The sequence below is a fragment of the Phyllopteryx taeniolatus genome, chromosome 6 (genome assembly GCF_024500385.1).
Source record: "Phyllopteryx taeniolatus isolate TA_2022b chromosome 6, UOR_Ptae_1.2, whole genome shotgun sequence".
Classification (NCBI taxonomy): domain Eukaryota; kingdom Metazoa; phylum Chordata; class Actinopteri; order Syngnathiformes; family Syngnathidae; genus Phyllopteryx; species Phyllopteryx taeniolatus.
In genome coordinates, this window is record NC_084507.1 from 1,726,870 (window position 1) to 1,751,814 (window position 24,945).

At 41.0% G+C, this 24,945-nt stretch overlaps 2 protein-coding genes across 12 annotated transcripts in view; one reads left to right on the forward strand and one right to left on the reverse strand.

Moving 5' to 3' along the window:
- Positions 1-28: 28 nt before the first annotated feature.
- Positions 29-23,150, reverse strand: zdhhc3a (zinc finger DHHC-type palmitoyltransferase 3a). 9 transcript variants are annotated; one of them, XR_009788989.1, is made up of 10 exons: positions 22,912-23,150; positions 20,849-21,257; positions 19,942-20,066; positions 19,609-19,705; positions 19,372-19,453; positions 16,150-16,280; positions 12,875-12,953; positions 11,405-11,482; positions 7,092-7,237; positions 1,964-2,103 (listed from the first exon to the last, which is right to left on the reverse strand). XR_009788989.1 is itself a non-coding variant. In XM_061776661.1 (8 exons), exons 2-8 carry the CDS (start codon positions 21,182-21,184, stop codon positions 1,808-1,810), a joined length of 1,146 nt encoding a protein of 381 aa, XP_061632645.1. In that variant the 5' UTR covers positions 21,185-21,257; positions 22,912-23,149; the 3' UTR covers positions 29-1,807. The 9 variants fall into 9 exon arrangements, 7 of the variants coding, with proteins under 7 accessions (XP_061632645.1, XP_061632646.1, XP_061632647.1 ...); XR_009788990.1 differs by lacking the exon at positions 11,405-11,482 and having other exon boundaries at positions 22,912-23,147; XM_061776661.1 differs by lacking the exons at positions 7,092-7,237; positions 11,405-11,482 and having other exon boundaries at positions 29-2,103; positions 22,912-23,149.
- Positions 2,563-24,945, forward strand: part of mc2r (melanocortin 2 receptor) — a 33,716-nt gene continuing 11,333 nt past the window's right edge. For all 3 annotated transcript variants that reach the window (XM_061776676.1, XM_061776677.1, XM_061776678.1), the window contains exon 1: positions 2,563-2,821. The gene's annotated coding sequence lies outside the window, so the exon portion shown is untranslated. The remainder of the gene's footprint in view (positions 2,822-24,945) is intronic.

The window sequence follows — 24,945 nt, forward strand, 5'->3', positions numbered from 1 at the left end:
AATGAAACCCACAACAATCACTTCAAACTGATTTCCAGCACCCGTTTTAATGAGTTCAAAGCCCTCATGCTGCCACCTCAACACACAACAGGACCACACAAGAGACAAACATGAGACACAACTAAGGTTAAAGATATGACAAAATGTTTCGTGCACGTCAGGAAAGATAAGGCACAGTGGTAAAGACAAATGTGTTTGTGCTACTGTTGGTGTTCATTTGAGGTTGCTTTGTCACTCTCATGCCACTTCGATAAAGCCAATGGGTGGTAGTGGACAAAGAAAAAAAGCCCACAATAACTCCCTCCGTTCAATGCCATTCAGGAAATTAAAAAAAATTATTTTCCTCGGAAAAGGCAGTACAGTCATCTATCTTGTTTGCAAAGTAGGTACTATAAAGGTCTCCACAGTTTGGATCCATCCATCCATTTTCTGCACTGCTTCTCCTCACGCGGGTTGCCTTTCCCAGCTATCTTCGGGCGAGAGTTGGGTGTACCCCCTGAACTGGTCGCCAGCCAATCGCAGTGTATGTTTGGAGTGACTCAAAATTTGTGACCAACTTTGCTCCTGCAACATTTTACAGTTTCTACATGCTGAAAAGCGCTATTAAAATTAAAGTGTTGACCCCTTGTTTACATGACATTCTTGTGAATAAAAAAAAAAAAAAATTTCAAGAAATACAATTGAACTGGTGATGGCGCAATCATCCCACGTAAACAAGACAATTTGCTTGATAATGCTCGTCCAGTAAGTGTACATTGATGACAGTATCTTCGGTGTTTTTGCAGCTTTGCGTAAGTGGAATCATTTTGCAATTTTTATTTTTTATTGCCCATCCAAGAAATGCGAAGAACCCAAAAATAGTTTTTATGTATATGTGGCCATAAGTGCTCATTACAACAATATAGAATCAATGGAATTCACAAACATGAAAACTGAAGCAGCAAGTTAGTAGAACACAACATGAGTTTAAGGTAAACCCCCACATTTTTTTGCAGCCGTTTTAAAAATGCATCCTTTATTTGCAACAAAGCTATAAAAGTATTGCTGTGCCACCATCTCAGTGCCAAGAAATTACTGTATGTTGAAGTGGTTTGAGGAGCTTAATTTAGACAAAAGTAGTGATTTTTCCACACTTGTGGCATCTAAAGGCAATTCTAAATATTTTTGGAGGCATGAATTACTATCAGATATTTTGCATTCACCGTACTGCAAATACCTTTTGCCAGGACTGTATAAGTACTGCACACTGTACACTGAATGGAATTGAACTTTGATCACAAATGTTATAGTCAAGGCTAGGCCTAACGTAGCATGAGATGTGATCTGGCTAGCTTGCCCACCAGTAATTTAAGAGCAGAGCCCAGGCACAAAGTAGGTGATCCAAGGTAGCTTTGCCAATGAGTGCATTCTCATTTTTACAAAACACTATGTTTGGAATGATTTTGAAGGTGTAATTTTTAAATGTGGTCCACATTGTTGTTGTTTTTCAGTTTTGGAAAACAAATCTGGCACTGAGACAGACAAGTCTAAGGGCCTAGAAAAATGTTTTTTTTTTTTAAATGTTGGGCCCCAAAATCCCTGACAGCATCCTTGGAGACAGGTATTCAAGGAGAGGCATTTTTCTTGTGCAATGACACATAGTATTTTCTCCTTCCCTGGTTTCAGATCATCAAACCTATTTTAATATCTCACAAAGACAACCCAAATATATTTGTATTTGCTTAGGTTGTCTTTGTGAGATCAAATCCAAAACATCAAAGTGTGACACATATGCCTCCCAAATCTAAAAACAGGAAGGGGGCAAATACTATAATAATATCCCGGTACTGTAGAGATTAGATAAAGGTATAAAATACAAATATACGGAGCCCAGCAGATGGCTGTCTATAGACAGTCCTAGTTGAGTGGGATCTCTATGACGTCCTCCTCGATGATCTCCCCCTGCGGAACAGTGGCAAGCTCTGTGGGGCTCTTCTTGCAGCTCATTCCAGAGAAGGGACTGCACCAGGTCAGGGAGAACGGACCACCAAACGCCATCTTCATGGCTTCCCAGCATGGCGCCTTCTCCCACTTCCCTGTCTCTCTCTTCAAGCGTTCGATTCCCTGCAGAGGACAGAATTAAGGGTCTGAGCTGAGGTTTGTCATTGTCATGCAAGATTACTATGAATCATTCTACGAATGGGATTGTGGGATGTGTGACTTGACAGTGGTTTTGCTTTTTGGGATTATGGAGACAAAAAGGAGATTTACAGAATGGTGACTCTTAATACAATACTCATTTCATGTTGTTTATATTCCTTCTATTAAACACATTTTAGAAGTAAATTCCATGACATCAAGTATTGGTTGGGATTTCAATCTCAGCCTTATGAGTGGAGTTTGCATGTTCTCCCTGTGCTTACGTGGGTTTCGTTCAGGGTCTCCAGCTTCGTCCCGCATTCCAAAAACATGCATGTTAAGATTAACTGAAAACTAAATTGTACACAGGTGTGAATGGTTAGTCTATTTGTGGGCCTCTAATTAGCTGGCGACCAGTCGAGTGTACGCCTCTCGTCCAAAGTCAGCTGGGATAGGTCACAGCTCACCCCTGAAACCTAATGAAGAGAAGTGATATCAAAAATGCACAGCTGGATGTTGGGATGCCACTTGAATCATTGTCTTAACAGGCCTGTACGATTCTGAACCTCATAGTGGTGCTAAAGAAAAAGATGACGATGCCTCATCATTTGAGCACCAGGGGGTGTCTGACTTGTAGTTTTAACTCATTGGAGTGGACTTTTCAATGTAGGACACATTTTATAGACCACATCGAACATAGCAGGTGAGTATTGTATTAAGAATTGATGGACTGAATAAGATGTTTTTACTTCTGTGGAAACATGCCCAAGATTTACTGAGATTATCATCATGCATACAGTAGAAGGGAAAATAATAATAATAAAAAAAAAAACAATGGCAGGTGCCAAGTCACCTGTGACAAGCATATTGTACTGTGCATTCCTATTTCACAAGGAAACACAGTCTTTTAATCTTTGAGTGTGACCTGCATGCTTAGGATGTATTGCACACATGGTGAGACGGCGACAGTGCGCTTTGTCGCAGCTTACCTGTCACCATAAAGAGATGTCTGCTTCAGAGAGCTTCACTTATGAATCAAAGCAAATACATGAGTGTGGAGAGAACATTGGAGGGAAGGCAGTGCACGTAACAAAAAATCATGGGGGAACAGAATGAAAGACGTGGACAAATTCATAAACCCAAGTGTGACAGACAAGTGAAAGAAACTAACTATTTGGAACGTCAAAAAAGTCAAACAAAAATAAATGGTAGCCACACCTAGATAAGAAACAAGTACTGTACGTCCCCCAAAAAAGTCTGGAAATACCTTTAGCATTGCAACTGAGTAGAGTTTATTCCCTGCACGTGTTGAAATTACTTCAGGATGTTTAACAATGAAATGGCCCCAAAACAAACATTTTCAGCAACACTTCAACATCATAGCAGCTGTGTTTCACAATCAATACTATTGTAGCCTTCCTCGATACCGTGCCTTCATACGCTATCAGAAACATACGATAGAAAGTAAACATTGAACAGGAATAATAAAGCACACTTTACAAATTGAGTTTGGTAGACCGAAATGATAACTCTTAGAGCCACTCCAGAAAGCACAGAAAAATTCAAATGTGTATGTGTGCTACCTAAGTCATGCATTAAGTGCGTGAAGGAGATTACGCCTTTGCCTGTGTTTGTTTCTATGCATAAACTAAAACACTGATTTCTAGGAAACCTTTGTTGAAGAGTTAAGCACGGAACAAGGAACAAACCATGACCTCCATATCAAGGCGTCCTAATTTGTCATGGAAATCCATCCCTCAAATGTTTCCCATGTTCAAATGAATTTATGATTTGCATCACCATAATTATCCAACGTTAATCAGTTCATCCTTCAGTCATTCTGAAGCTTCACATCAAATTGAATTGTGTCGTCACTACATGACTGAGTTAAACTGGTAACAGACAAACGCAAGCAAAAACTGTAACATCCTCTGCTTGTGGCGGTATCACACATATTTTAGAACCCTTCCTGACATGTCAGCTCGAATTAATACCACAATAAGGAAATGTTTTACAGCAGACTTTTGTAACAGAATAGGTTGTACCTTTACACATATGCTTTTTACTGGGCAGCCTTCAGTCTGATGATTAAAAACTAGTGTGAAAGATATACAAGTACCGTATTTTCACGACCATAAGGCGCACCGCATTAAAAGGCGCAGTGCAGTCTCAGTTACGGGGTCTATTTCTGTATTTAACACATAATAAGGCGCACCGTATTATTGGGCAGGCATGGTAAAACATACGCTAGCTTAAAACATACGGTAGCATGCATGCACGCTAAAACAATGTTTTTAAAAAGGCAGCGGGAGCAAAACTGAGTTTGGTTGTACTTTATTGAAGTATTTAACAATGTGCTCACGTTATTTTTTGATCAATCCTCATCCACAAATCCATCAAAGTCCTCATCTTCTGTATCCGAAATGAACAGCTGGGCAAGTTCTCCATCAAACATTCCCTCTCGTCATTGTCGGAGTCAGTCTCGTTGCTGTGCGGCTCCTCAGAAATGATGCCGGCTTTTACGAAAGCTCGAACAACAGTGCAAGCAGGCACGTTAGCCCAAGCCTCCACAATCCATTCACAAATTGTGGCGTAACTCGCCCGGCGCTGCCTCCTAGTCGTAGTAAAGCTGTGTTCGCCATCTGTCACCCATGGCTCCCACGCCGCTCGCAACTTCACTTTGAACGCCCTGTTTACACCGATCTCCAGCGGTTGGAGTTTCTTTGTCAAGCCTCCCGGAATGATGGCAAGCTCCGAGTTATTGCACTCAGTCGAATGGTGACTGTAGAGACGCTTCTCCCTGCTGTTCTTTGCTCATTACTCCATGGCTCGAGATGGTTTTCCAACTCGGGCCACCTCGCCTTGTTTCCGCGTTTTGTTTTTCTTTTTTTCCCCCACGGAAACTCAACTTCTTCTTGACTTGGCGAAGCTCGTTTTCCTGCTTCCTCCACTTGCGAACCTTGAATTCTCTCGCGGCTGCGGCCGCTCGATTCCCATGTTCCTCCGCGTAACTGATAGCTTGCAGTTCAAACTGTGCTTCGTAAGCGTGTCTCTTCGTAGGTGCCATTTTCGGGGGTCCTTAGCCAAACCGATGCACATACCGGAACTATATACCTACTGGGGGCGTGTCTTTAGCGTCCTCTGTCACGAGCACCCTTCCCCCTTTACGTCCGCATGCTGTCCTCAGTCACGTCCGGCTTCCTCTATATTAGCAGCATGTCGGCAGGAAATGCTCGCAGTCAGTCGAGCGCAGCGCTCATCACACATCAATATTTACAGATTTTGGAACTCGGTGCACACAAGGCGCGCCGCATTATAAGGCGCCCCGTCCATTTTGGAGAAAATTTAAGACTTTTAAGTGCGCCTTATGGTCGTGAAAATACTGTAAACCAAATGTGCAATTCAAAAGACACCAGGAGCTTTGATCCAGACCAGAGTACCGAACTACAAGTGTGAACATAGTCAAAGTGTGTATGGTTGAGGTGTTAAAGGCATTGGAATGTCAGAAAAAGCACAGATATAAAGTCCACTTAACATTCTGCTGCTGCACAATAAGCAGAATAGAAGATGAGAAACGCCATACAGTTTAGAAGCAAGTTGTATTACTAGCATGCAGCACATACACTGGTTTGGTGGAGAACTTGAGCATGACTTGACTTAAGTGCATGTATTCTTTTCGAAAGGAGCCTTTATCCTCAAGAGTCTGCAAACCGGAAGCTATCTCACTTCTCCTCTGAGCATAGCCAGAGTAAATCAGAATGGTCACATTTGAACACGGTAGCAAATTCAGTTCCAGTAATATGGTAAATAAATAGAATCCTTCTGTAACCCGCCAATGGCAGCTTTGTTCAGCAAATGTCACACAATAATCTGTTTCATGCTAACACAACTGTGCACATTCCAAAAATGCCACTTTTCTATTCATTTCGTTTGAAATAAACGTGGCTACTTATTTGCCAATTATCATAAATTTTAAAAAATCTGTACCGAATCAAACCGTAACTGTTCACCAACTGTGAATGTTTTTAGTTCATGACAAATTATACAATAATTGAGATTTGTTTTCCTTTGTATAAATTATCAGAAGCTAGTACAAGGTAATTTTTATAAGTTGACACTAACGAGGAAAGTCAAGTTGTCGAGTTGACTTTGACTCGTCACTGTTGATGTCAGTAGTTAAAAAAAAAAAAAAAAACTACATTTTTGATTTTACTTTGAGATTACTCGACTAAGTATCTATAGGATAATCGATTTGAAAAAGATTTGACAGTGACAGCCCGAGCGGTCTCAAACTTTGCTAGCGTGGGCTGAAAAATTGCTGCAACTCCTGCTGGAGCCTTTTTTCCCCTTTCCTGGTTCTCCCTCACTTACCAAAGCTGTGCATCCAGAAATAGGATACAATTTAAATCAATTAAGGTTACTGATTCATTTCACTCAGTGTTCACATTTGTTGCTGCAAGTGGGTCAAACATGGCAAAAACACGTGATTAGTGACTAGTCGACATGAAACCCTAAACGTCATTGTAAAGTCGACAAGTCAACTGGTTGACAAATAGACTAGTCTATACAACGCCTGGTACAGAAGTCCCTGGTCCCAACATACACGGACGGGTTCAAGGTAACGAGGGGGGCGGCTGTCAATTCGTGTTTTATAATCAAGTCACCTTTACTGCCTTTGACGGCTGTTGAATTCAAATATCTGTTAACATGTAGGACTGGCAGTGAATGAGTTAAAAGAAGCAACCTATAGAAAAAAAACAGACTCAGTGTTTGCAAATATTATTCAAGAATGAACATTGTTTTTTCCCCCCTCTGAAACCCATTTCACTGAAGGCAACACGCAAAAACGCATGGATTAAGAAAACAGCAAATATGAAGGTGTCCATAGTGACTACAGACTGCCAGAGCCGCTGAGTCTGGCTCAGATCGGCCTGATCCGATGAAGACGCATTCTTCCCTTTCACACCACATACTGGTATGTCTCAGCCTTTCCATGGTCAGGAGTGGAGAAAGGGCTAAACCAGAGTAAGGAGAGAGGGTGTCCAAACACCGCCCTCAAGTTCATCCACTTAGTTTTTTTAGCCCATCTTCTCTCTTCCTTTTTCAACTGCTCTATGCCCTAAAAACAAAAGATAACCAAACTTCAGTTGGTGTGTTCTATGGTCCAGTCAGTAAAAACAAAGTGTAAGCCATTTGAAATGGTGCTTTCTTTACAACTGCAGAGAATGACCAAGTGATTTGTTACAGTAAAACCTAGCAAACTCCCTGACCAATGCCTAGTTAGGAGAGATATGTCTATCATTGCAATTTGGAGTGTGGATAGAAAACATTGCATAAGTGTGGTGAAATGATTATGAGGAACGCGCTTGCTATGAACAAACAGAAATGATACTTGAAAGATTTTGAAGATGCCTAGAAAAATGCTGACAAGAACAAATCTGACAAGAACTTTGAACATCTATCCAGTGAGCTGACCTTTGTTATCACTGACATTCTGGTTGATATACCGTATCCTTTAAAACCTCTAAGGTTCTTCTGACAAAACAATAAGTTGTTAAAAGAAAGAAGAAATTAGCTTAAAATGTGGCTGTTGGAGTGCTTAAACTAATCTTTTCAGGTTTTATATTTGAAGAGTCCTGGTGGTTCGGAATCCGCCAAACAGCGACAATATATAAAATTAGACTAAATACTGCCACTTTATAGTACAGTACATTCTTTTTTTCCACACCGGCTCGGCAGTGCATTTGGTCTCCACTTCTGCCTCTGATGTCACACCAACACATCGGGGGCGCATCGATTTTGGCGATTAAAAAGGGGCATTACAAAGGTTACTGTTATTTACCAATTGCTCCAAAATGGATTGATATTATTGGAAATGACTGTAAGTTTCATTTTCTTGAGCAAAAAATACATAAAATCAACTTGTTAGAGAAATATGGACCCTTAACACCCCCTACCTCCTTTAAAGCTTGGCCACAAATGGGTCTTCCAAATGGAAAGGATGAGAACACTTGAAAGCATTCAGTCTTCAAAAGATCTTTTAAATTATGGCTGGAATGAGGTTTCTGTCAATGATACCAAATGTGTTTTTTTATGATTACCACTGTCCAGTCAGAAAAATAGTACACTATATTGCCAAAAGTATTTGCTCACCTGCCTTGACTCACATACAGTGCATCCGGAAAGTATTCACAGCGTTTCACTTTTTCCACATTTTGTTAGGTTACAGCTTCATCCCAAAATGTAATAAATTATTTTTTTCCTCAAAATTATACACACAACATCCCATAATGACAACATAAAAAATATTTATTTTTCTGAAACTTTTGCAAATGTATTAAAAATAAAAATCCAAGACATCACATGTACATAAGTATTCACAGCCTTAGCTCAATACTTTTTTGATGCATCTTTCGCATTAATTACAGCCTGAAGCCTTTTGGAATATGATGCCACAAGCTTTGCGCACCTATCTTTGGGCAGTTTCGCCCATTCCTCTTTGCAGGACCTCTTAATCTCCATCAGGTTGGATGGGGAGCATCGGTGCACACCCACTTTCAGATCTCTTCAGAGATGTTTGATCGGATTCAAGGCTGGGCTCTGGCTGGGTCCCTCAAGGACATTCACAGAGTTGTCCTGAAGCCACTCCTTCATTGTCTTGGTTGTGTGCTTAGGGTCGTTGTCCTGTTGGAAGGTAAACCTTGGCCGCAGTCTGAGGTCCTGAGCACTCTGGAGCAGGTTTTCATCCAGGATGTTGCTCTGCATCGGTTCATTCATCAATCATGATTAGTCTCCCAGTTCCTACTGCAGAAAAACTTCCCCACAGCATGATGCTGCCACCGCCATGCTTCACTGTAGGGATAGTATTGGTCAGGTGATGAGCGGTGGGCTCCTGGTTTCCTGGACACCTGGAATTCACACCAAAGAGTTCAATCTTTGTCTCATCAGACTACAGAATTGTCTTTCACATGGTCTGATAGTCCTTGCCTTTTGGCAAACTCCAGGTGGGCTGCCACGTGCCTTTTACTAAGGAGTGGCTTCCGTCTGGCCACTTTACCTTATAGGCCTGGATTGGTGGAGTGCTGCAGAGATGGTTGTCCTTCTATAAGATTCTCCTCTATCCACAGACGGCCACTGGAGCTCTGACAGAGTGACCATCGGGTTCTTGGTCACCTCCCTGACTAAGGCACTTTTCCCCACGATTGCTCAGTTTCAACGGGCGCCCAGCTCTAGGAAGAGTCCTGGTGGTTCGGAACTTCTTCCATTTACGGATGATTGAGGCCACTGTCCCCAGCAGCAGAAAGTTTTCTGTACCCTTCCCCAGATTTGTGCCTCAAGACAATCCTGTCTCGGATGTCTACAAACAATTCCTCTGACTTCATGTTTGGTTTGTGCTCTGACATACACTGTCACCTGTGGGACCTTATATAGACAGGTGCGTGCCTTTCCAAATCATGTCCATTCATCTGAATTTATCACAGATGAACTCCAATTAAGCTGTAGGAACCTCTCCAGGATGATCAGTGGAAACATGATGCACCTGAGCTAAATTTTGAACTTCATGGCAAAGGCTGAGAATACTTATGTACATGTGATTTCTTAGTTTATATTTTTAATAAATTTGCAAAATATTTCTCCAAAAAGATGTTTACATTGTCATTATGGGGTGTTGTGTGTATTATTTTTAGGGGGAAAAAATGAATTTATGACATTTTGGAATGAGGCTGTAACATAACAAAATGTGAAAAAAGTGAAGCACTGTGAATACATTCCAGTCAGTCCACTGATGTTGGACGAGAAGGCCTGGCTCACAATCCACTCGAAATCAACCCAAATATGTTCTATCGGGTTGAGGGCAGAACTCTGTGCAGGACAGTCAAGTTCATTCACACCAAATTCATCTATGTCTTGATGGATCTTGCTTTCAGCACTGGTGCACATACATGTTGGAACAGGAAGGGGTCATTCTAGAACTGTTTGACTGTCCAAAATTGCTTGGTATGATGAAGCATTCAGAGTTCCTTTCACTGGAGATCAGGGGCTAATATTTTGACATTTCAAACTTTGTGGGAGCAGTTTGCAGATGGCCCCTTCCTGTTCCAAGATGACTGTGCATCAGTGCACAAATCAAGGTTCATAAAGACATGGATGAGAGAGTTTGATGTGGATGAACTTGACTGGCCAGCACAATCCTGACTTCAGTCCTACAGAACACTTTTGGATGAATTAGGCACTGCGATTGGCTGGCGACCGGTTCAGAGTGTACCCTGCCTCTCGCCCAAAGATAGCTGGGATAGGCTACAGCACAGCCGCGACCCAACTGAGGATAAGCGGTCTGGAAATTGAATGGATGAATTACAGCGGAGACTGATAGCCAGGCCTTCTCGTCCAACATCAGTGTGTAACCTTAGAAATGTGCTTCTGGAAAAATGGAAAACTGTTTATGTGGTTATACAGTGTTTTTGTACCAATATTCATTATTTTGAGAGCTATAAGTGCCGCAAGTTCAATGCTAATTTTGGTTAGCTCCTCAAAGGTATTTTCTATTCACTGTTTGTTAGCTTGGAGCTAGCGATTTTTGTAAACATAAATGAAGAAAGAAATGAAGGCTTTGATGTATTAGAACATTCAATAGGTGTAATTCTTTTGTTATGTGAGTTTAGTTTTTCACTGAACTTAAACTGGAGTGTCAATAAATGACTTTAAGCAAGCAAAATTCACTCTTACTCCTTGTTAGCACCTTAGCAACCTGTTTTTGAGATCACGTGGGCTCTGCATGCCGTCCGGGCGCTGCTGGATAAAAGTGCTGGAGCGAAGCATGGACTGCTTATTACAGCGGTAAAATCTGAGATTTTAGATCCAGTCCGATCCGATACTCGTTTTTTTTGCTGACATCGGACCGATTTCGGACCGATTTCCGATCTCAAGGATTCCGATCGGGACACCCCTAAATAGAGCTACTTGGAATGTGATTAAATAAGCGATTACTAAGCATAAATCAAAAACTCGACCAATGCATATTGTAAAAAAATTATAACTGAAACGAAATTCCACAACTTTTTCGTTAATGTGCTCCCAAATCTAGCTCAAGAAATACCAGATCAGGGTTCGACATTAATCCTCTTTAGGTGGTGGCCCTTTCATTGCAGCCCTATAGGAGGCACAAGCCAGTGCAAACTGTAGGTCGGTTCCAAGCCCGGATAAATGCAAAGGGTTTCATCAGGAAGGGAATCTGGCTTAAAACGTTGGCAAACAAATGTGAACGTTCATCCAAAGAATTCCGTACTGGCTCGTTTGTGGGCCGGGTTAACAACGTCCGCAACTGGCACCGTTGACCTACAGGGTGGCGTTGGAAATTCAGCTACTGTGGGTCGAAGACGAAGGAGAGGTGGAAAGCAGGTTTTCAGGCAGAAAGAGAAGAGGAAAGCACAGAGCCTAGAACTGAATGTGGGGACTTTGAATGTTGGGACTATGATAGAAAAAGATCAGGAGTTGGGTGACATGATGATAAGGAGAAAGGTTGATATATTGTGTCTAGGAGAGCAGGTGGAAAGGCAATAAGGCTAGAAGCTTAAGGGCAGGGTTCAAATTATTTTACCATGGTGTAGATAGGAAGAGAAATGGAGTAGGGGTTATTTTAAAGGAAGAGTTAGCTAAGAATGTCTTGGAGGTGAAAAGAGTGTCAGATCGAGTACTGAGACTGAAACTTTAAATTGAGTGGATTATGTATAATTAGTGGCTATGCCTTACAGGTAGGATGTGACCAAGAGGTGAAGGGGAAATTCTGGAAGGAGCTTGACGAAGTAGTTCTGAGTATCCCAGACGGAGAAAAAGTCGTTATTGGTGCAGATTGTAATGGACATGTTGGTGAAAGAAACAAGGGTTAATGAAGAAGTGACGGGTAGGTTCGGCATCCAGGAAAGGAACTCTGAGTGACAGATGGTGGTAGACTTTGCAAAAAGAATGGAAATGGCTGTAGTGAACACTTTCTTCCAGAAGAGGCAAGAACATGGGTGAACTACGAGAGCGGAGGAAGAAGCACGCAGTTGGAGTACATCTTGTGCTGGCGATGTTCTCTGAAGGAGGTTACTGACTGTGAGGTAGTGGTAGGGAAGAGTGTGGCTAGACAGCATAGGATGGTAGTGAGTAAGATGACTCTGGTGATGGGGAGGAAGATTAAGAAGACAAAGAAGGGCAGAGAACCATGTGGTGGAAGCTGAAAAAGGAAGAGCATTGTGCAGCTTTTCGACAAGAGGTGAGACAGGCTCTTGGTAAACAGGAGGAGATTCCAGTTCTTCTGCTTCTGGTAGTAAAGGGGGGGAGACTTGGTGATGGAACCTCAAAGTACAGGAAATCATACATGAAACAAGTTTAGCTAAAAAGAAGTGGGACAATAAGAGGACCGAGGAGCGGAGACAAGAACACATGGTGATGCTACGTAGAGCGAAGGTTGAAGTGGCAAAGGCCAAACAAGAGGCATATGATGATATGTATGCCAGGTTGGACACTACAGAATGAGAGAAATATCTATACAGGTTTGCCAGACAGAGGGCTAGAGATGGGAAGGATGTTCAGCAGTTTAGGGTGAGATAGAAAGAATATTTTGAGGAGTTGATGAATGAGGAAAATGAGAGAGAAGGAAGAATAGAAGAGGCAAGTGTGATGGACCATGAAGTATCAATGATTATTAAGGGGGAAGTTACAAAGGCATTAAAGAGGATGAAAAATGGAAAGGCAGTTGGTCCTGATGACATACCTGTGGAAGCATCCAGGAGTGGTGGCTGTGGAGTTTTTGCCCAGGTTGTTGAACAGAATTCTAGCGGGTTAGAAAATGCCTGAGGAATGGAGGAAAAGTGCCCTGTTGCTCATTTTTAAGAACAAGGGTGATGTGCAGAGCTGTGTTAACTATTTAGGAATAAAGTTGATGAGCCACATAATGAAGTCATGGGAAAGAGTAGCGAAGGCTAGACTCAAGACAGGAGTGAGTATTTGTGAGCAACAGTATGGTTAATTCTGAGAAAGAGTACCACAGATTCATTATTTGCCTTGAGGGTGTTGATGGAGAAGTACAGAAAAGGCCAGAAAGAGCTACATTGTGTCTTTGTAGATCCAGAAATAGCCAATGACAGAGTACCCAGAGAGGAATTGTGTACTGCATGCGGAAGTCTGGAGTGGCAGAGAAGTATATTAGAATAGTACAGGCCAGCAGAACAGTGGTGAGGAGTGCTGTTGGTGAGACAGAGGAGTTTAAGGTGGAGGTGAGACTGCATCAGGGATCAGCCCTGAGCCCCTTCCTGTTTGCAGTGGTGATGGATAGGCTAACAGATGAGGTTAGACTGGAATTCCCATGGACCATGGTGTTGGCAGTTGACACTGTGAGCTGCAAGGAAAGCAGGGAGCAGGTGGAGGATCAGATAGAAATGTGGAGACGCACTGGAAAGGAGAGGGATGAAGATTAGCCAAAGTAAGACATATTTGTGCATGAATGAGAGTGGTGGAGGGGGAAGAGTGAGACTCCAGGGAGAAGAGATCGCAAGGGTGGAGGACCTTAAATACTTGAGGTCAACAGTCCAGAGCAAAGGTGAGTGTGTTAAGGAAGTGAGGAATGGGTCCAAGCAAGTTGGAATGGGTGGAGGAAGGATAGTCTCAGCTAGGATGAAGGGCAAAGTATAAAACAGTGGGTGGTGAGGCCAGCCATGCTGTACAGATTAGAGACAGTGCTCGTGAAGAGACAACAGGAAGCAGAGCTGCAGTTGGCAGAAATGAAGATGTTGAAGTTCTCTGTAGGAGTGACCAGGTTGGATAGGATTAGAAATGAGCTCATCAGTGGGACAGCCAAGATTAGATGTTTTGGAGAAAAAGTTAGAGAGAGCAGACTTTGATGGTTTGGACACGTCCAAGGAGACAAAGTGGGTACATTGGTAGAAGGATGATAAGCATTGAACTGCCAGGCAAGAACGCTAGAGAAAGACCAAAGAAAAGATTGATAGATGTAGTGAGGGAAGATATGAGGCCAGGTGGTGTGAGAGAGGAGGTCCCAACAGGATAAGCCGAAAGGAAAATGAAATGTATGTAAGCCTCTAACTCTGAGGAAAGAGATGAAAAACTGTCTTTAAAAAAAAGTTTATTATGCTGGCATTTAGCAAAAATAAATTATTTTGATCGAGTACCTGACAAAATATCTATCGGATAATTATCCATCCATCCATTTTCTGAGCTGCTTCTCCTCACTAGGGTCGCGGGCGTGCTGTAGCCTATCCCAGCTGTCATCGGGCAGGAGGCGGGGTACACCCTGAACTGGTTGCCAGCCAATCGCAGGGCACATAGGAACAAACAACCATTCGCACTCACAGTCATGCCTATGGGCAATTTAGAGTCTCCAATTCATGCATGTTTTTTGGGATGTGGGAGGAAACCGGAGTGCCCGGAGAAAACCCACGCAGGCACGGGGAGAACATGCAAACTCCACACAGGCAGGGCCGGGGATTGAACCCGGGTCCTCAGAACTGTGAGGCTGACGCTCTAACCAGTCGGCCACCGTGCCGCCTATCGGATAATTAATTGATTCTAAAAAGTGACAATAGTGACAGCCCTAATTGCATGTAATCTTTGGGATTCAACTGTACTTCCTGACAGGTACATACCCAAAATAATTTGCACATTTGTAGCCTGAATAATACATAAAAATTGGGAATTTAACTTACACCAAGCTGTTCTTTAAATTGTACTATCCAGGGAAGATGGATTTTCGGGGTGTATGCATAGCTAGCTAGCTAACTGCACACTGTAGTGGTACAAATGGACCATGTAATTATCACCAAGTAATCCGCAATTGCGCCAGATAGCCATTGATGCGAACACAGGCGCTCAAGTTTTTATATAGCGGGGGAGGAGGGGCTCATGCCAGACTCCAAAGTCCATCATAAGCCAAAGTTTTAGCCACACAACCCCCATAAAAACTGGAAAACCTAAATGGTGAAAAACTGTTGTATACTTTATCTCCACAACTGAGTATTACATACTGTAGTTCTCAATGTTTACACGTTTTCAGCAATTAAACAGTATTATGCATTCAGAAACAAATATCTGAATTCACTTTAATGGGGGGCAAATAAAGAATAAAAATTGTCAATTCATAAAACCTCTAATTTGATATACAAGACACCACCACGCCTGAGGAAAAACATCTACTCAGAAACAGAAGGTGTGACTTATGAGGTGTCCGTAACAGACTACTGTACTGAATGTCTTGTGGTTGGTCTTTACACTCATATTTACCATTTTCATAAGAGTAAATGAGTAGCACAGTTGAAGACCATTACCAGCGTTTTTTGTTTTGTTTTGTTTTCCCCCTCATGGACTAACAAAGCACAGATGTATTATTAAAATACTTTTTACTCAATAGTCAATAGAAAAATGCACTTTTGGAGTTTAAATGCATCAATTTGATAAGTGCTGCATCATATATGCCTGCTTTGTTTCCTGAGAGGAAAAATTGAGGGGTCTCCTTGAGGTGCACCATTTATTTATTCAAGTAGATGAGAAATATGATCACGGAACGTGGAATTTTTGAGCAAGTTTGTCAGACACACAAAGTATGAAAAACAAGGGAGTCCTTCAGTTACAGAACAGCAGTTTCTTGAATGTACAAAAGCAGTTTCCATTCAGAAAATATATGCAAGTTAATGACAATGAGATAAATGGTTTTACAAAAAAAGAAAAAGGGAAAACAACCAAAGGGAAAAAAATAACAAAATACAGTACATTCCTATAATCAACCAGTACAGATACATGTGTAATATCTAAATTTAATTAAAAATAATGACAATTATGGTATGTCAATAACTGAGAATTATATACAGTATTTAGTTTCTCGGTATAGGGGATGAGGATTGGTTTGGTGGTTAATTGGTCACATTTCAAGCTGCAGCGAGGAATGACAATCAGCTGGCCATTAAGGAGAGAGATGCAGCAGAGAAAGGAAGGATAGGTAAATAAGGAGGATTACTGATAACTAAATGGGTTACTTACAGTTTCATCAGTACAGATGGAGTGGACTTGGGTACCGAACATCACAGAGGTGAAGATGAGGAAGAGGAGTCCCTCAAAGCACAGGAGTATGAGGAGGATGACTGTTGCTGGTGGAGAGAAGGAACTGCACTCTGGGAAATGAGGATATGAAGGGAGTAAAGGACGAGGGCAAAGAAGAGGCTCATAAAAGGTTCTACAACACTGTGATGATCTGTCTATTAAGAGATCATCTACAGACCTGCAGATGCTAAAGAACATCCACAACTACCTATTTTTGCTTGAGGATAAGGGAACCACTAATCAGTACAAAAGGAGACGGTTTAAGTGTACATACAAAAGTAACATGATTAAAGATTAACTACGATTTGTCTCTGCTGTTAAAAATACATTCAAATGGTACACCTTTGCAGTACATACAGCACATATGGGTACTATCTACAATCAGGGTGGGTTTACACGATGGGCAAAGGACAGGGAACTGTGATGAAATGTGGAATCTTTCCATTCAATTTTCAATGTCAAGATAAAGAAAGCTGATAAGAAAAGATAAAATGTGATCTTTCTGGATGAAGTAGCTTTTTGTGACAGATTTGACTTCCTTCACAAACAACAATTTCAATGTGATTTCCTAAAACACCAATTCTTGATCAACTAACCAACTGAAAAAGTATTTATTTTGCTATTACTAATGTGGTATAATCAAAACTCTCAGGTCAGTGACTCAGACCAAAGAATAAGGTACAATATGTCCATAAAAACAAAAAAACCTTGGAACAAGGCTTTTAAAAAGTGTTGCTTTTGGGGTGATGTTCTGTCGTACATCACAACATTGTTTGCTACAAAAGGTCTACATACCCCTGTTAAAATGACAGGTATTTCCGATGTAAATAAATGAGAGCAAGACCAATTTCAAAACTTTTTCCACCTTTAATGTGACCTATAACGTGTACAACTCAATTGAAAAAGAAACCGATATCTTTTCAGGGAAACAAAAACATACAATAACCTGCTTGCATACATTTGCACACCCTCAAACTAATACTTTGTTGCAGCACCTTTGGCTTCTATCAAAGCACTCAGTTTTTTTGGGGGGGCAAAGGTGTATCAGTGTGGCACCTTTTGATGTGACAATATTTCCCACACTTCTATGCAAAAATGCTCCAAATCTGTCAGACTGCAAGGGCATCCATCTCCTGTGGAGAGCTCTCATCAGATCACCCCCGGGGTCGGACTCGGGGGGGGGGGGGGGGGGGCCCGGGAGTCATGGACCGACTGGCCCAGTTCATAAGCGCTGTGGGGAGCCAGCCAGCCGGAAACACAAATTTCATGTAACCAGATTATTTAAAAAAATTAAATAATAAAAATGTGAATTTGATGCTCTTTTTGGACTATAATTTAGAGAGTAGTTAATAACCTCAAAACATAAAACTAAAAATATAAACAAAGACAAAAGGAAAAGAGTAAGAACATAGATCATTTTACACTTGAGACTACTGTATGCGAGTCCCGGGATGCACATGTCATGGAAACAATGAGTCCCAACCCGGGGACAATTAGTCTCTGCAATTTATCAAGGAATACATATACAGGAATACGCCGCTATATCATGATTCTTGCTTCAGAGTCCAACTATATTGCAGATTTTTATTAGGTGTTACTTTATTTTTTATCTATTTTTAAAGACATAATTAATTGAAAATGGATGGAGTGACCTGAAGAGGGCCTTGCACAAGAGATGCCCTGACAATGTGACAATATAATCCTAATGTGCATGGATTATTGGGCGAACTTTAACTCAATAAGTGCCATAAACATAACAATGCTGACACAATTACAAAAAAAAAAGAAAGAATAAAGCGAAATCTGACAGCCTTTCCCTTACTTTGGTGTGGGAACCAAAACAGATCCTAGGTAGTTATTAATGGGTCGCCAAAAATACTACAAGATATTTGATTAAGGTGGCATCATTCATTTTCTTTTTTATACGTCAATATGATACCATATCAAAGGTGTTAAACTGGAATAGTTAGAGCTTACACTACCTTAAAGATATACACATATATGCAACCACATGGACATTTTAGCGTTAATTTTTTACGCAGTGAATGATTTCAGTTTGGTTTTAACCGAAGTAAAGACATTTTTTCAGAAAAAATCATGGAATTTAATACGGAGATGTTGACAGGCTATCCTAATCATATCAAAGCCAAACTCAAATTCAAGCACTGAAGAACCAACATGCAACAACTTTGGAAGATGACATACTTCCATAAAGGTTATTTACATATTCATAATTTGCATTTTACTTGTATCAAGATAAAAAGATATGCTAAAAACAAACAAAATTGAGGTTCGTAATCAGCAGAGGCAGAAGAAATTAAAAAACATTTCGTCAAATGTACATTTTATTTAGATTCGTATAACATTGTATATTTATTTTGATCTTACAAGCTACTTATTCAGAAAACTATGTTTTGGGAAATGAATTGTTTTAATTATTTGCCCAGAAGCACTTTCGAAACCTTCAAAACACAACAGCTAAGTTCAGGCATTTTGAAAAATGTTGAAAACTTACACAAAAAAAAAAGGCCCCAAATTGTATGGCCTATTTTCTTTACTTCTTGGCAGAAGTACAAAATGTGTACTGGTGAAAATCCTATAAAAGTGTGTACAGTGGTACCTTGACTTACAAGTTCAATGTGTTCCGCGACTATGCTTGTGACTATGCTTAATTTCCCCCACTGATATGAATTATAATGCCATTAATCTGTTCCAGCCCCCTACTAAAGCCTCATTTTTGTTCTGTTTTTAAGTAAAATAGCACTCTATTACAAAATGGAAGGATGAATGGATGAATCACAACGTTTGACTGAACCATTCAATAAATGGCTGAAAGTTCATCAGCAACTTCACTCGAGCAACTGGGTATCTGAAGCTCGCCATTAACTCAAACTTCGGCTCACAACACAAAGCAAAAAAGAAAAAACAAAGCAAGCAATGACTTATAACTCGAAAAACTCATCAGTTGGGGGACTTGTAAATTAAGGTATCACTGTATTATATGTATCGTATGAACTCATTGTTTAATTGTTATTTTTCAAATGTCAGATAAAAAAGTTTTCCTGTTTCCAATTTAACTTTTCAGGATCAGGTTGTAATGCTAAATATGGATACAAAAAAAAACCTTACTGTAATTATACAGTTGACACAAAACAAACTTACTTGTCCAATCGTCTTCAAAGCAGTAGAGAAAATGGAAAACCACCATGAATAGAGCATGGAGAGAGACAAGTGCAATGTACATCTGAGTAAAAAGAAAACAAGATTTAAGGAACTACATTGACTCTAAAAAAAAATCGCAAAATTAGTTATATATACTGTAGAATATGGAATCCTTGCAGAGGGAAAGCGGCAAGCTACAAAACACCATGAATGTGATTGTTATCGTAGCCAACTTACTGTGAACAGCACAAAGTACTTTTGATTGTTCTCCCCAACACAGTTGTTGACCCAGGGGCAATGGTGGTCCATCTTCCGTATGCAGCGTTTGCAAACACTGAGAGTCAGTCAAAGATGTATGTGAGAAAGTGCCTCAATGGTGTTCAATCAACACTCAGGAGCAATGACATGTTTAAAAAAAAAAAAAAAAACAGACTTATATACCCTATGTTGGAATCGCCTTCTAATCAAGTTGGATACTGGTATGAGTCCAAAGTTAACTGCCTAAACATGGGTTGCAATGTACTGCATCTGTCCATGTGGACTTGAGCTTGTGAAAGGATTGTCCTTTACCTGCAGTGGTGTGCTCGGTCAGGCTTGATGCTACAGCACTTGGGACATTTGTAGACCACCTGTCCTGGTTTCAGCTGAAGGCTTTCTATGTATTCCTTTGTTGCATTGCCTTTGGGCACTGCCCCCTGAAAGAAACGTGATACCTTTTAGATCAGTCTTCCTCTCAAATGGTGGGTCGTGACCCAAAAGTGGGTCACATACCTGTTCTGGGTTGGTTGAAGACAGTAAGTCAAACAAAGGCAACCACTAGGTTTGTGCAGCAGTACTACTAGTTTGGCTGGGCAATTGATCAATTTTATCTGTTAATTGGAGTTTATTTGTCAGGATATATTTTGTTTTCTTTTTAAATTTTTTTTTTTTACTGGCTTCTGTATTTCAAAGCACATTCCCAATGGCGTGCACCGCTTCCACTCACACGGCTCCAAACAGTGTGGAGCTACTTTACACAACCACAGTCAGTGTTGCCAAATTAAAGACATTGTCACAATATTTAGTGACGACTTCCAACTAATTTTAATGACTAATCCCCCCACCCCCAAAAAAACAACAACTTTATACTACTTAAAATATAATAAGTATTCCAACAAATGTATTGTATTATGGCCTCTGTGACTGACTGAAGGTTAGACCTCCATCTTTCAGACACATCATTCCTTTTTCCCTAATTCTTTTATTGGTTAGTGTTTCAAAGTTGACATACTTTTGTTCTGGAATTCTCCACTTCATATTTTACAGATGCCATGTTTCCTGACAAATAGTGGTACATGACAAACAGTAGTAGCACCTAGCAATTACCTAGGGCATGGGCATTTACAACTATCTGCAGATGGGGTCACAACGGTATTTGAGGAAATTACAGCATTTTGACACAATGCAATTCAAGCATCTGAGTAGGTAGGTCACTTACAGGGTCAGTGCACATGGCTCTGAGGTGTGAGGCGAGGGCAAGAAAGGTCAGAACATTGAACAGTGACCCATTGACAATGCTGTATGTCAGATTCTTGGAGGGCAGCAGCATTACAAACAACACCACAAACTCTGCATAAAAAACCAGCAGCCACGTGATGATGGCACAAATGATGCCACAGGCGTCCTTGATGAACCACATGGCAGAGGCAGACGAGGAAGTGATGGCATCTTTGGAGATAGGGATGCGTTGCTCTGGCTGTAAGAAACTGGATCCTGCCCAAGCTTGCCCACGGCCATGCTCCACGTCCCTGCATCTGTGCACTGGGCTCTTCATGCTTCATCTATGCTAGAAACCTGCTGATGCTGGTCCCACTGTCCCTTTCGGCTCCAGTCCTGTTCACCACATTCTGGGAAGGAGCAAGAGGGTCACAACTTGAGTAATTTGGTTGACTGAGTGAGAGTGAGAGTGAGAGACTTATTTATTTGATTTGTGTGAGTGGGTTTTGAACATTCTCTGACCAATGCTATCAGTAGTTGGATATATTCAAGAGCATCCATCTACCCATTTTCTTCCGCTTAACCGAGGTCGAGTCGCGGGGGCAGCAGTTTTTCTCAAAGTATGCCCAAGTGGTAGACGTTACTGGACGAATGAGGATTGTAACATTTTATGTTACACTAGTGTTTAACTTACACTCCTTTGAATGTGTGGGCCGAAGGCAGGGACCTTGGTGATCCGATCCCCGGCTACAGAAGCTGGCTCTAGGGACGTGGAACGTCACCTCTCTGGCAGAGAAGTTCCGACTAGATATAGTTGGGCTCGCCTCCACACACAGCTTGGGCTCTGGTACCAGTCCTCTTGAGAGCGGTTGGACTCTCTTCCAACTCTAGAGTTGCCCATGGTGAGAGGCGCCGATGAGGTGTTGGTATACTTATTGCCCCCCGACAATACTTATTGTCTTGGTGCCTGTACATTGGGGTTTCACCCCAGTGGACAAGAGGGTAGCCTCGGGTGGGGGGACGGGTCTGGACTGTTGTTTGTGCCTATGCACCAAACAGCAGTTCACAGTACCCAGTCCTTGGAGTCCTTGGAGGGGGGTGTTGGAGAGCGTTGCCGCTGGGGACTCCATTGTTCTGCTGGGGGACTTCAATGCTCACGTGGGCAATGACAGTGAGACCTGGAAGGGCGTGATTGGGAGGAACACCCCCCTGCCCCGCCCCCCACCACCTCCATCACCTGGTGGTGAGTTGACTCCGATGGTGGAGGAAAATGCCAGTTCGACCTGGCAGGCCCAAATGTATTGTGAGGGTTTGCTGGGAACGTCTGGCCACTACTGAGATACCCTTGAACAAGGCACTGTCTCCACTAAACAGCTCAGAAGGTGCAGCACGGTTTGTGTACCGCTTGCACTATTATCTCTCCTTGCATGACTGCATATGAGTGATGTGGTCCTCTGTGTGGGGTATGCAACACAAAATTTACACCTGAGTGTGAACTGAAATTTCTTCTTGAGGGATCATAATAAGTATACAGATTGTTAATTAAGTTAAAATAAAACTGCCACGGTCGCTGTCTTTTGTAAAGTGAAGTCTTCAAAATGATGAATGGATCTTTGAATTGTCAAAAAAGTTTTAAAGTTTCTTTCTGACCATACCACACTAGTATAATAAGTAAACACATGCATCACCTGCAATTGTACAGTATATGAGGTTACGGAAAGGTGAAACGACACTTCAGTTGATGCTTTAACAAACGAAAATTAAATCCGAATTAACATGCAACGTCAAGTAAGACCAGGTACCACATATACGTATAAATAAGGTCAAGATTAAGTGTAAAAATATATATTTTAAATGCTCGTTGCTGTGTGATTCCCAGTCCCCCTCAAAGAGTTCAACCAAGTGTTGCTATATCACAGCTAACAACAGATATCTCAGGGATGGCAGTGATAAAAACACAACGAAACACAATATTGGGTACAGAAAAATAACTGAAGCCGATATCAGCTGGTATGGATTGACGTTTTAGCTAAGTTGCTAACGCTAACGAGGGAGTGTACTTACATATTAATTCGCAATTTTGCTTCAGTTATGTTGGCTTCAATATACAAGCGACGGTCCCCCGGGAACATCTGGCTACTGTCATACTGCATTAGTTTATTTTATTTTACATAATTTCTTTTGATCTGAAGTGTGAATATCTCTTGCGCCATTCCTAGCTTGCTGCTAACACTTGCAGCCTGACTGGCTGCCTTGTTTCGATTTCTTCTTCATTGGTGTTTGATGGCAGTTAGGCAAACGAGTTAAACTGCATACTACCGCCCCAACCGATCTGGAGTGTGAAACAGGAATTGTCTGTGACTACATAATTATATAATGTTGATGATATGGTAAATGGTAAATAGACTGCATTTATATAGCGCTTTATCCTACATCATCACAATGCCCAAAGCGCTTTACAAAGCCTCACATTCACCCATACATATATGTCATATATAGGATATTATGTATGTATATTAATACATGTCTATATGAATATCTGATGTATAAACTTTTCCCATACATTATGTACACATCCATCCATTTTCTATTAGGTTTGTTCTTATATGCTACATGTACATGTGGACACAGTGCATGTTTTTGGGGTGTGGGAGGAAGCCTGGGTACCCAGAAAACAAAACAAAACAAAACAACATGCAAGCACAAGAAGAACATGTACACTCCAGACTTGAGGGCCTGAGCCGAGATTCAAACCCAGGACCCAACCGTGAGGCAGACTACTTCGCTGCCTCAACTGACACGTTGTATCCTATTGCCAGAGGTGGGGAGAGTAGCCAGATTTTGTACTCAAGTGAGAGTACTGTTACTTGACAATAATGTGACTCAAGTAAAAAAATAAATAAATAGTATTCCACCCAAAAAATACTTGAGTAAAAGGTACACAGTGGAAAAAAACTACTCAATTACTGAGTAAATCGTGAGTAACTTCAGAATTTTAAAAAATCAGCGCATGAAAATCAATAAAATAAAAATAAACAAAATGTAAATGTGCCAATTCTGGTGTGTGTGTGTGCGTGTGTGTGTACAGTGTGTGTGAGATTACCACACAACCCAAGAAATGCATGTTTTACAGGTATTTGTGATAAAATAGGGCTAATGTGGGCTAATATGCATAGCCTAAGGAACAACAAAACATCTGCAATTAACCAAAAGGTGTTTCCTCAAATTAGAAGTGTGCTGAAATATCCACGTTGGGGCAGACAGTGCCAGAAAAAATACTATAATACAGGAAAGCTGTTGTTTTCCTTCATCTAAATGTAAACACGAGTTGTCTTCAATCCTATCGACGACCTTTCCAACATGGTCACCACGTAGGCACGTCGATTAGCCGGGATGGTTTATCTAATGTTAATACCTATGCCCGGGAAACCCAATAGAAGACGTTGTGTATGGTCGTGTGACTGCCTTGTGTCGTTTGATTGGTGAACTAGACTTAAACGTCCCTAGCACTTCAATTAGATTAGCGCAAACAGCGCTCAATGCGGAAGTAGAAGTCGAAGTCGAACCAGATGTCGAGCAAAAAATAGTTGATAAATAAACAATATTTGATAAATAAAAGTAGCGAGCCGCATTTCTTTTTTTTTTTACTGGAACTGAGTAAAAATACAATTTCTTCTTAACATAAATACTCAAGTAAATTTTAAAAGTCCACAGTTTTAAAAGTACTCTGACAAGTACAATTTATCCAAAAGGCTACTGAGTAAATGAAACGGAGTAAATGTAGCGCAATGTAATGTACTACCCACCTCTGCCTATTGCCCCCAAACATTTTAATATTCTCAGAACTATTTCACAAAATTATGTACCTCGTACTCCAATAAATATTATATTTAATACCTGAATGTAGTTTCAGAAAACTTAAGTGTGCCTGAGCCGAATTGACTTCAACAGTAGTCAGGATGCGTGCTAGTATATCTCTATTCATTGATGTACATGCAATTGTAAGGTTAATCTTCAGTTTCTTAAGAAGGTGCACTGAAAGACAGTATGATCATGTACGCATAGTGTAGTTACAGTAAGTTTAAAAAAATAAGCTAT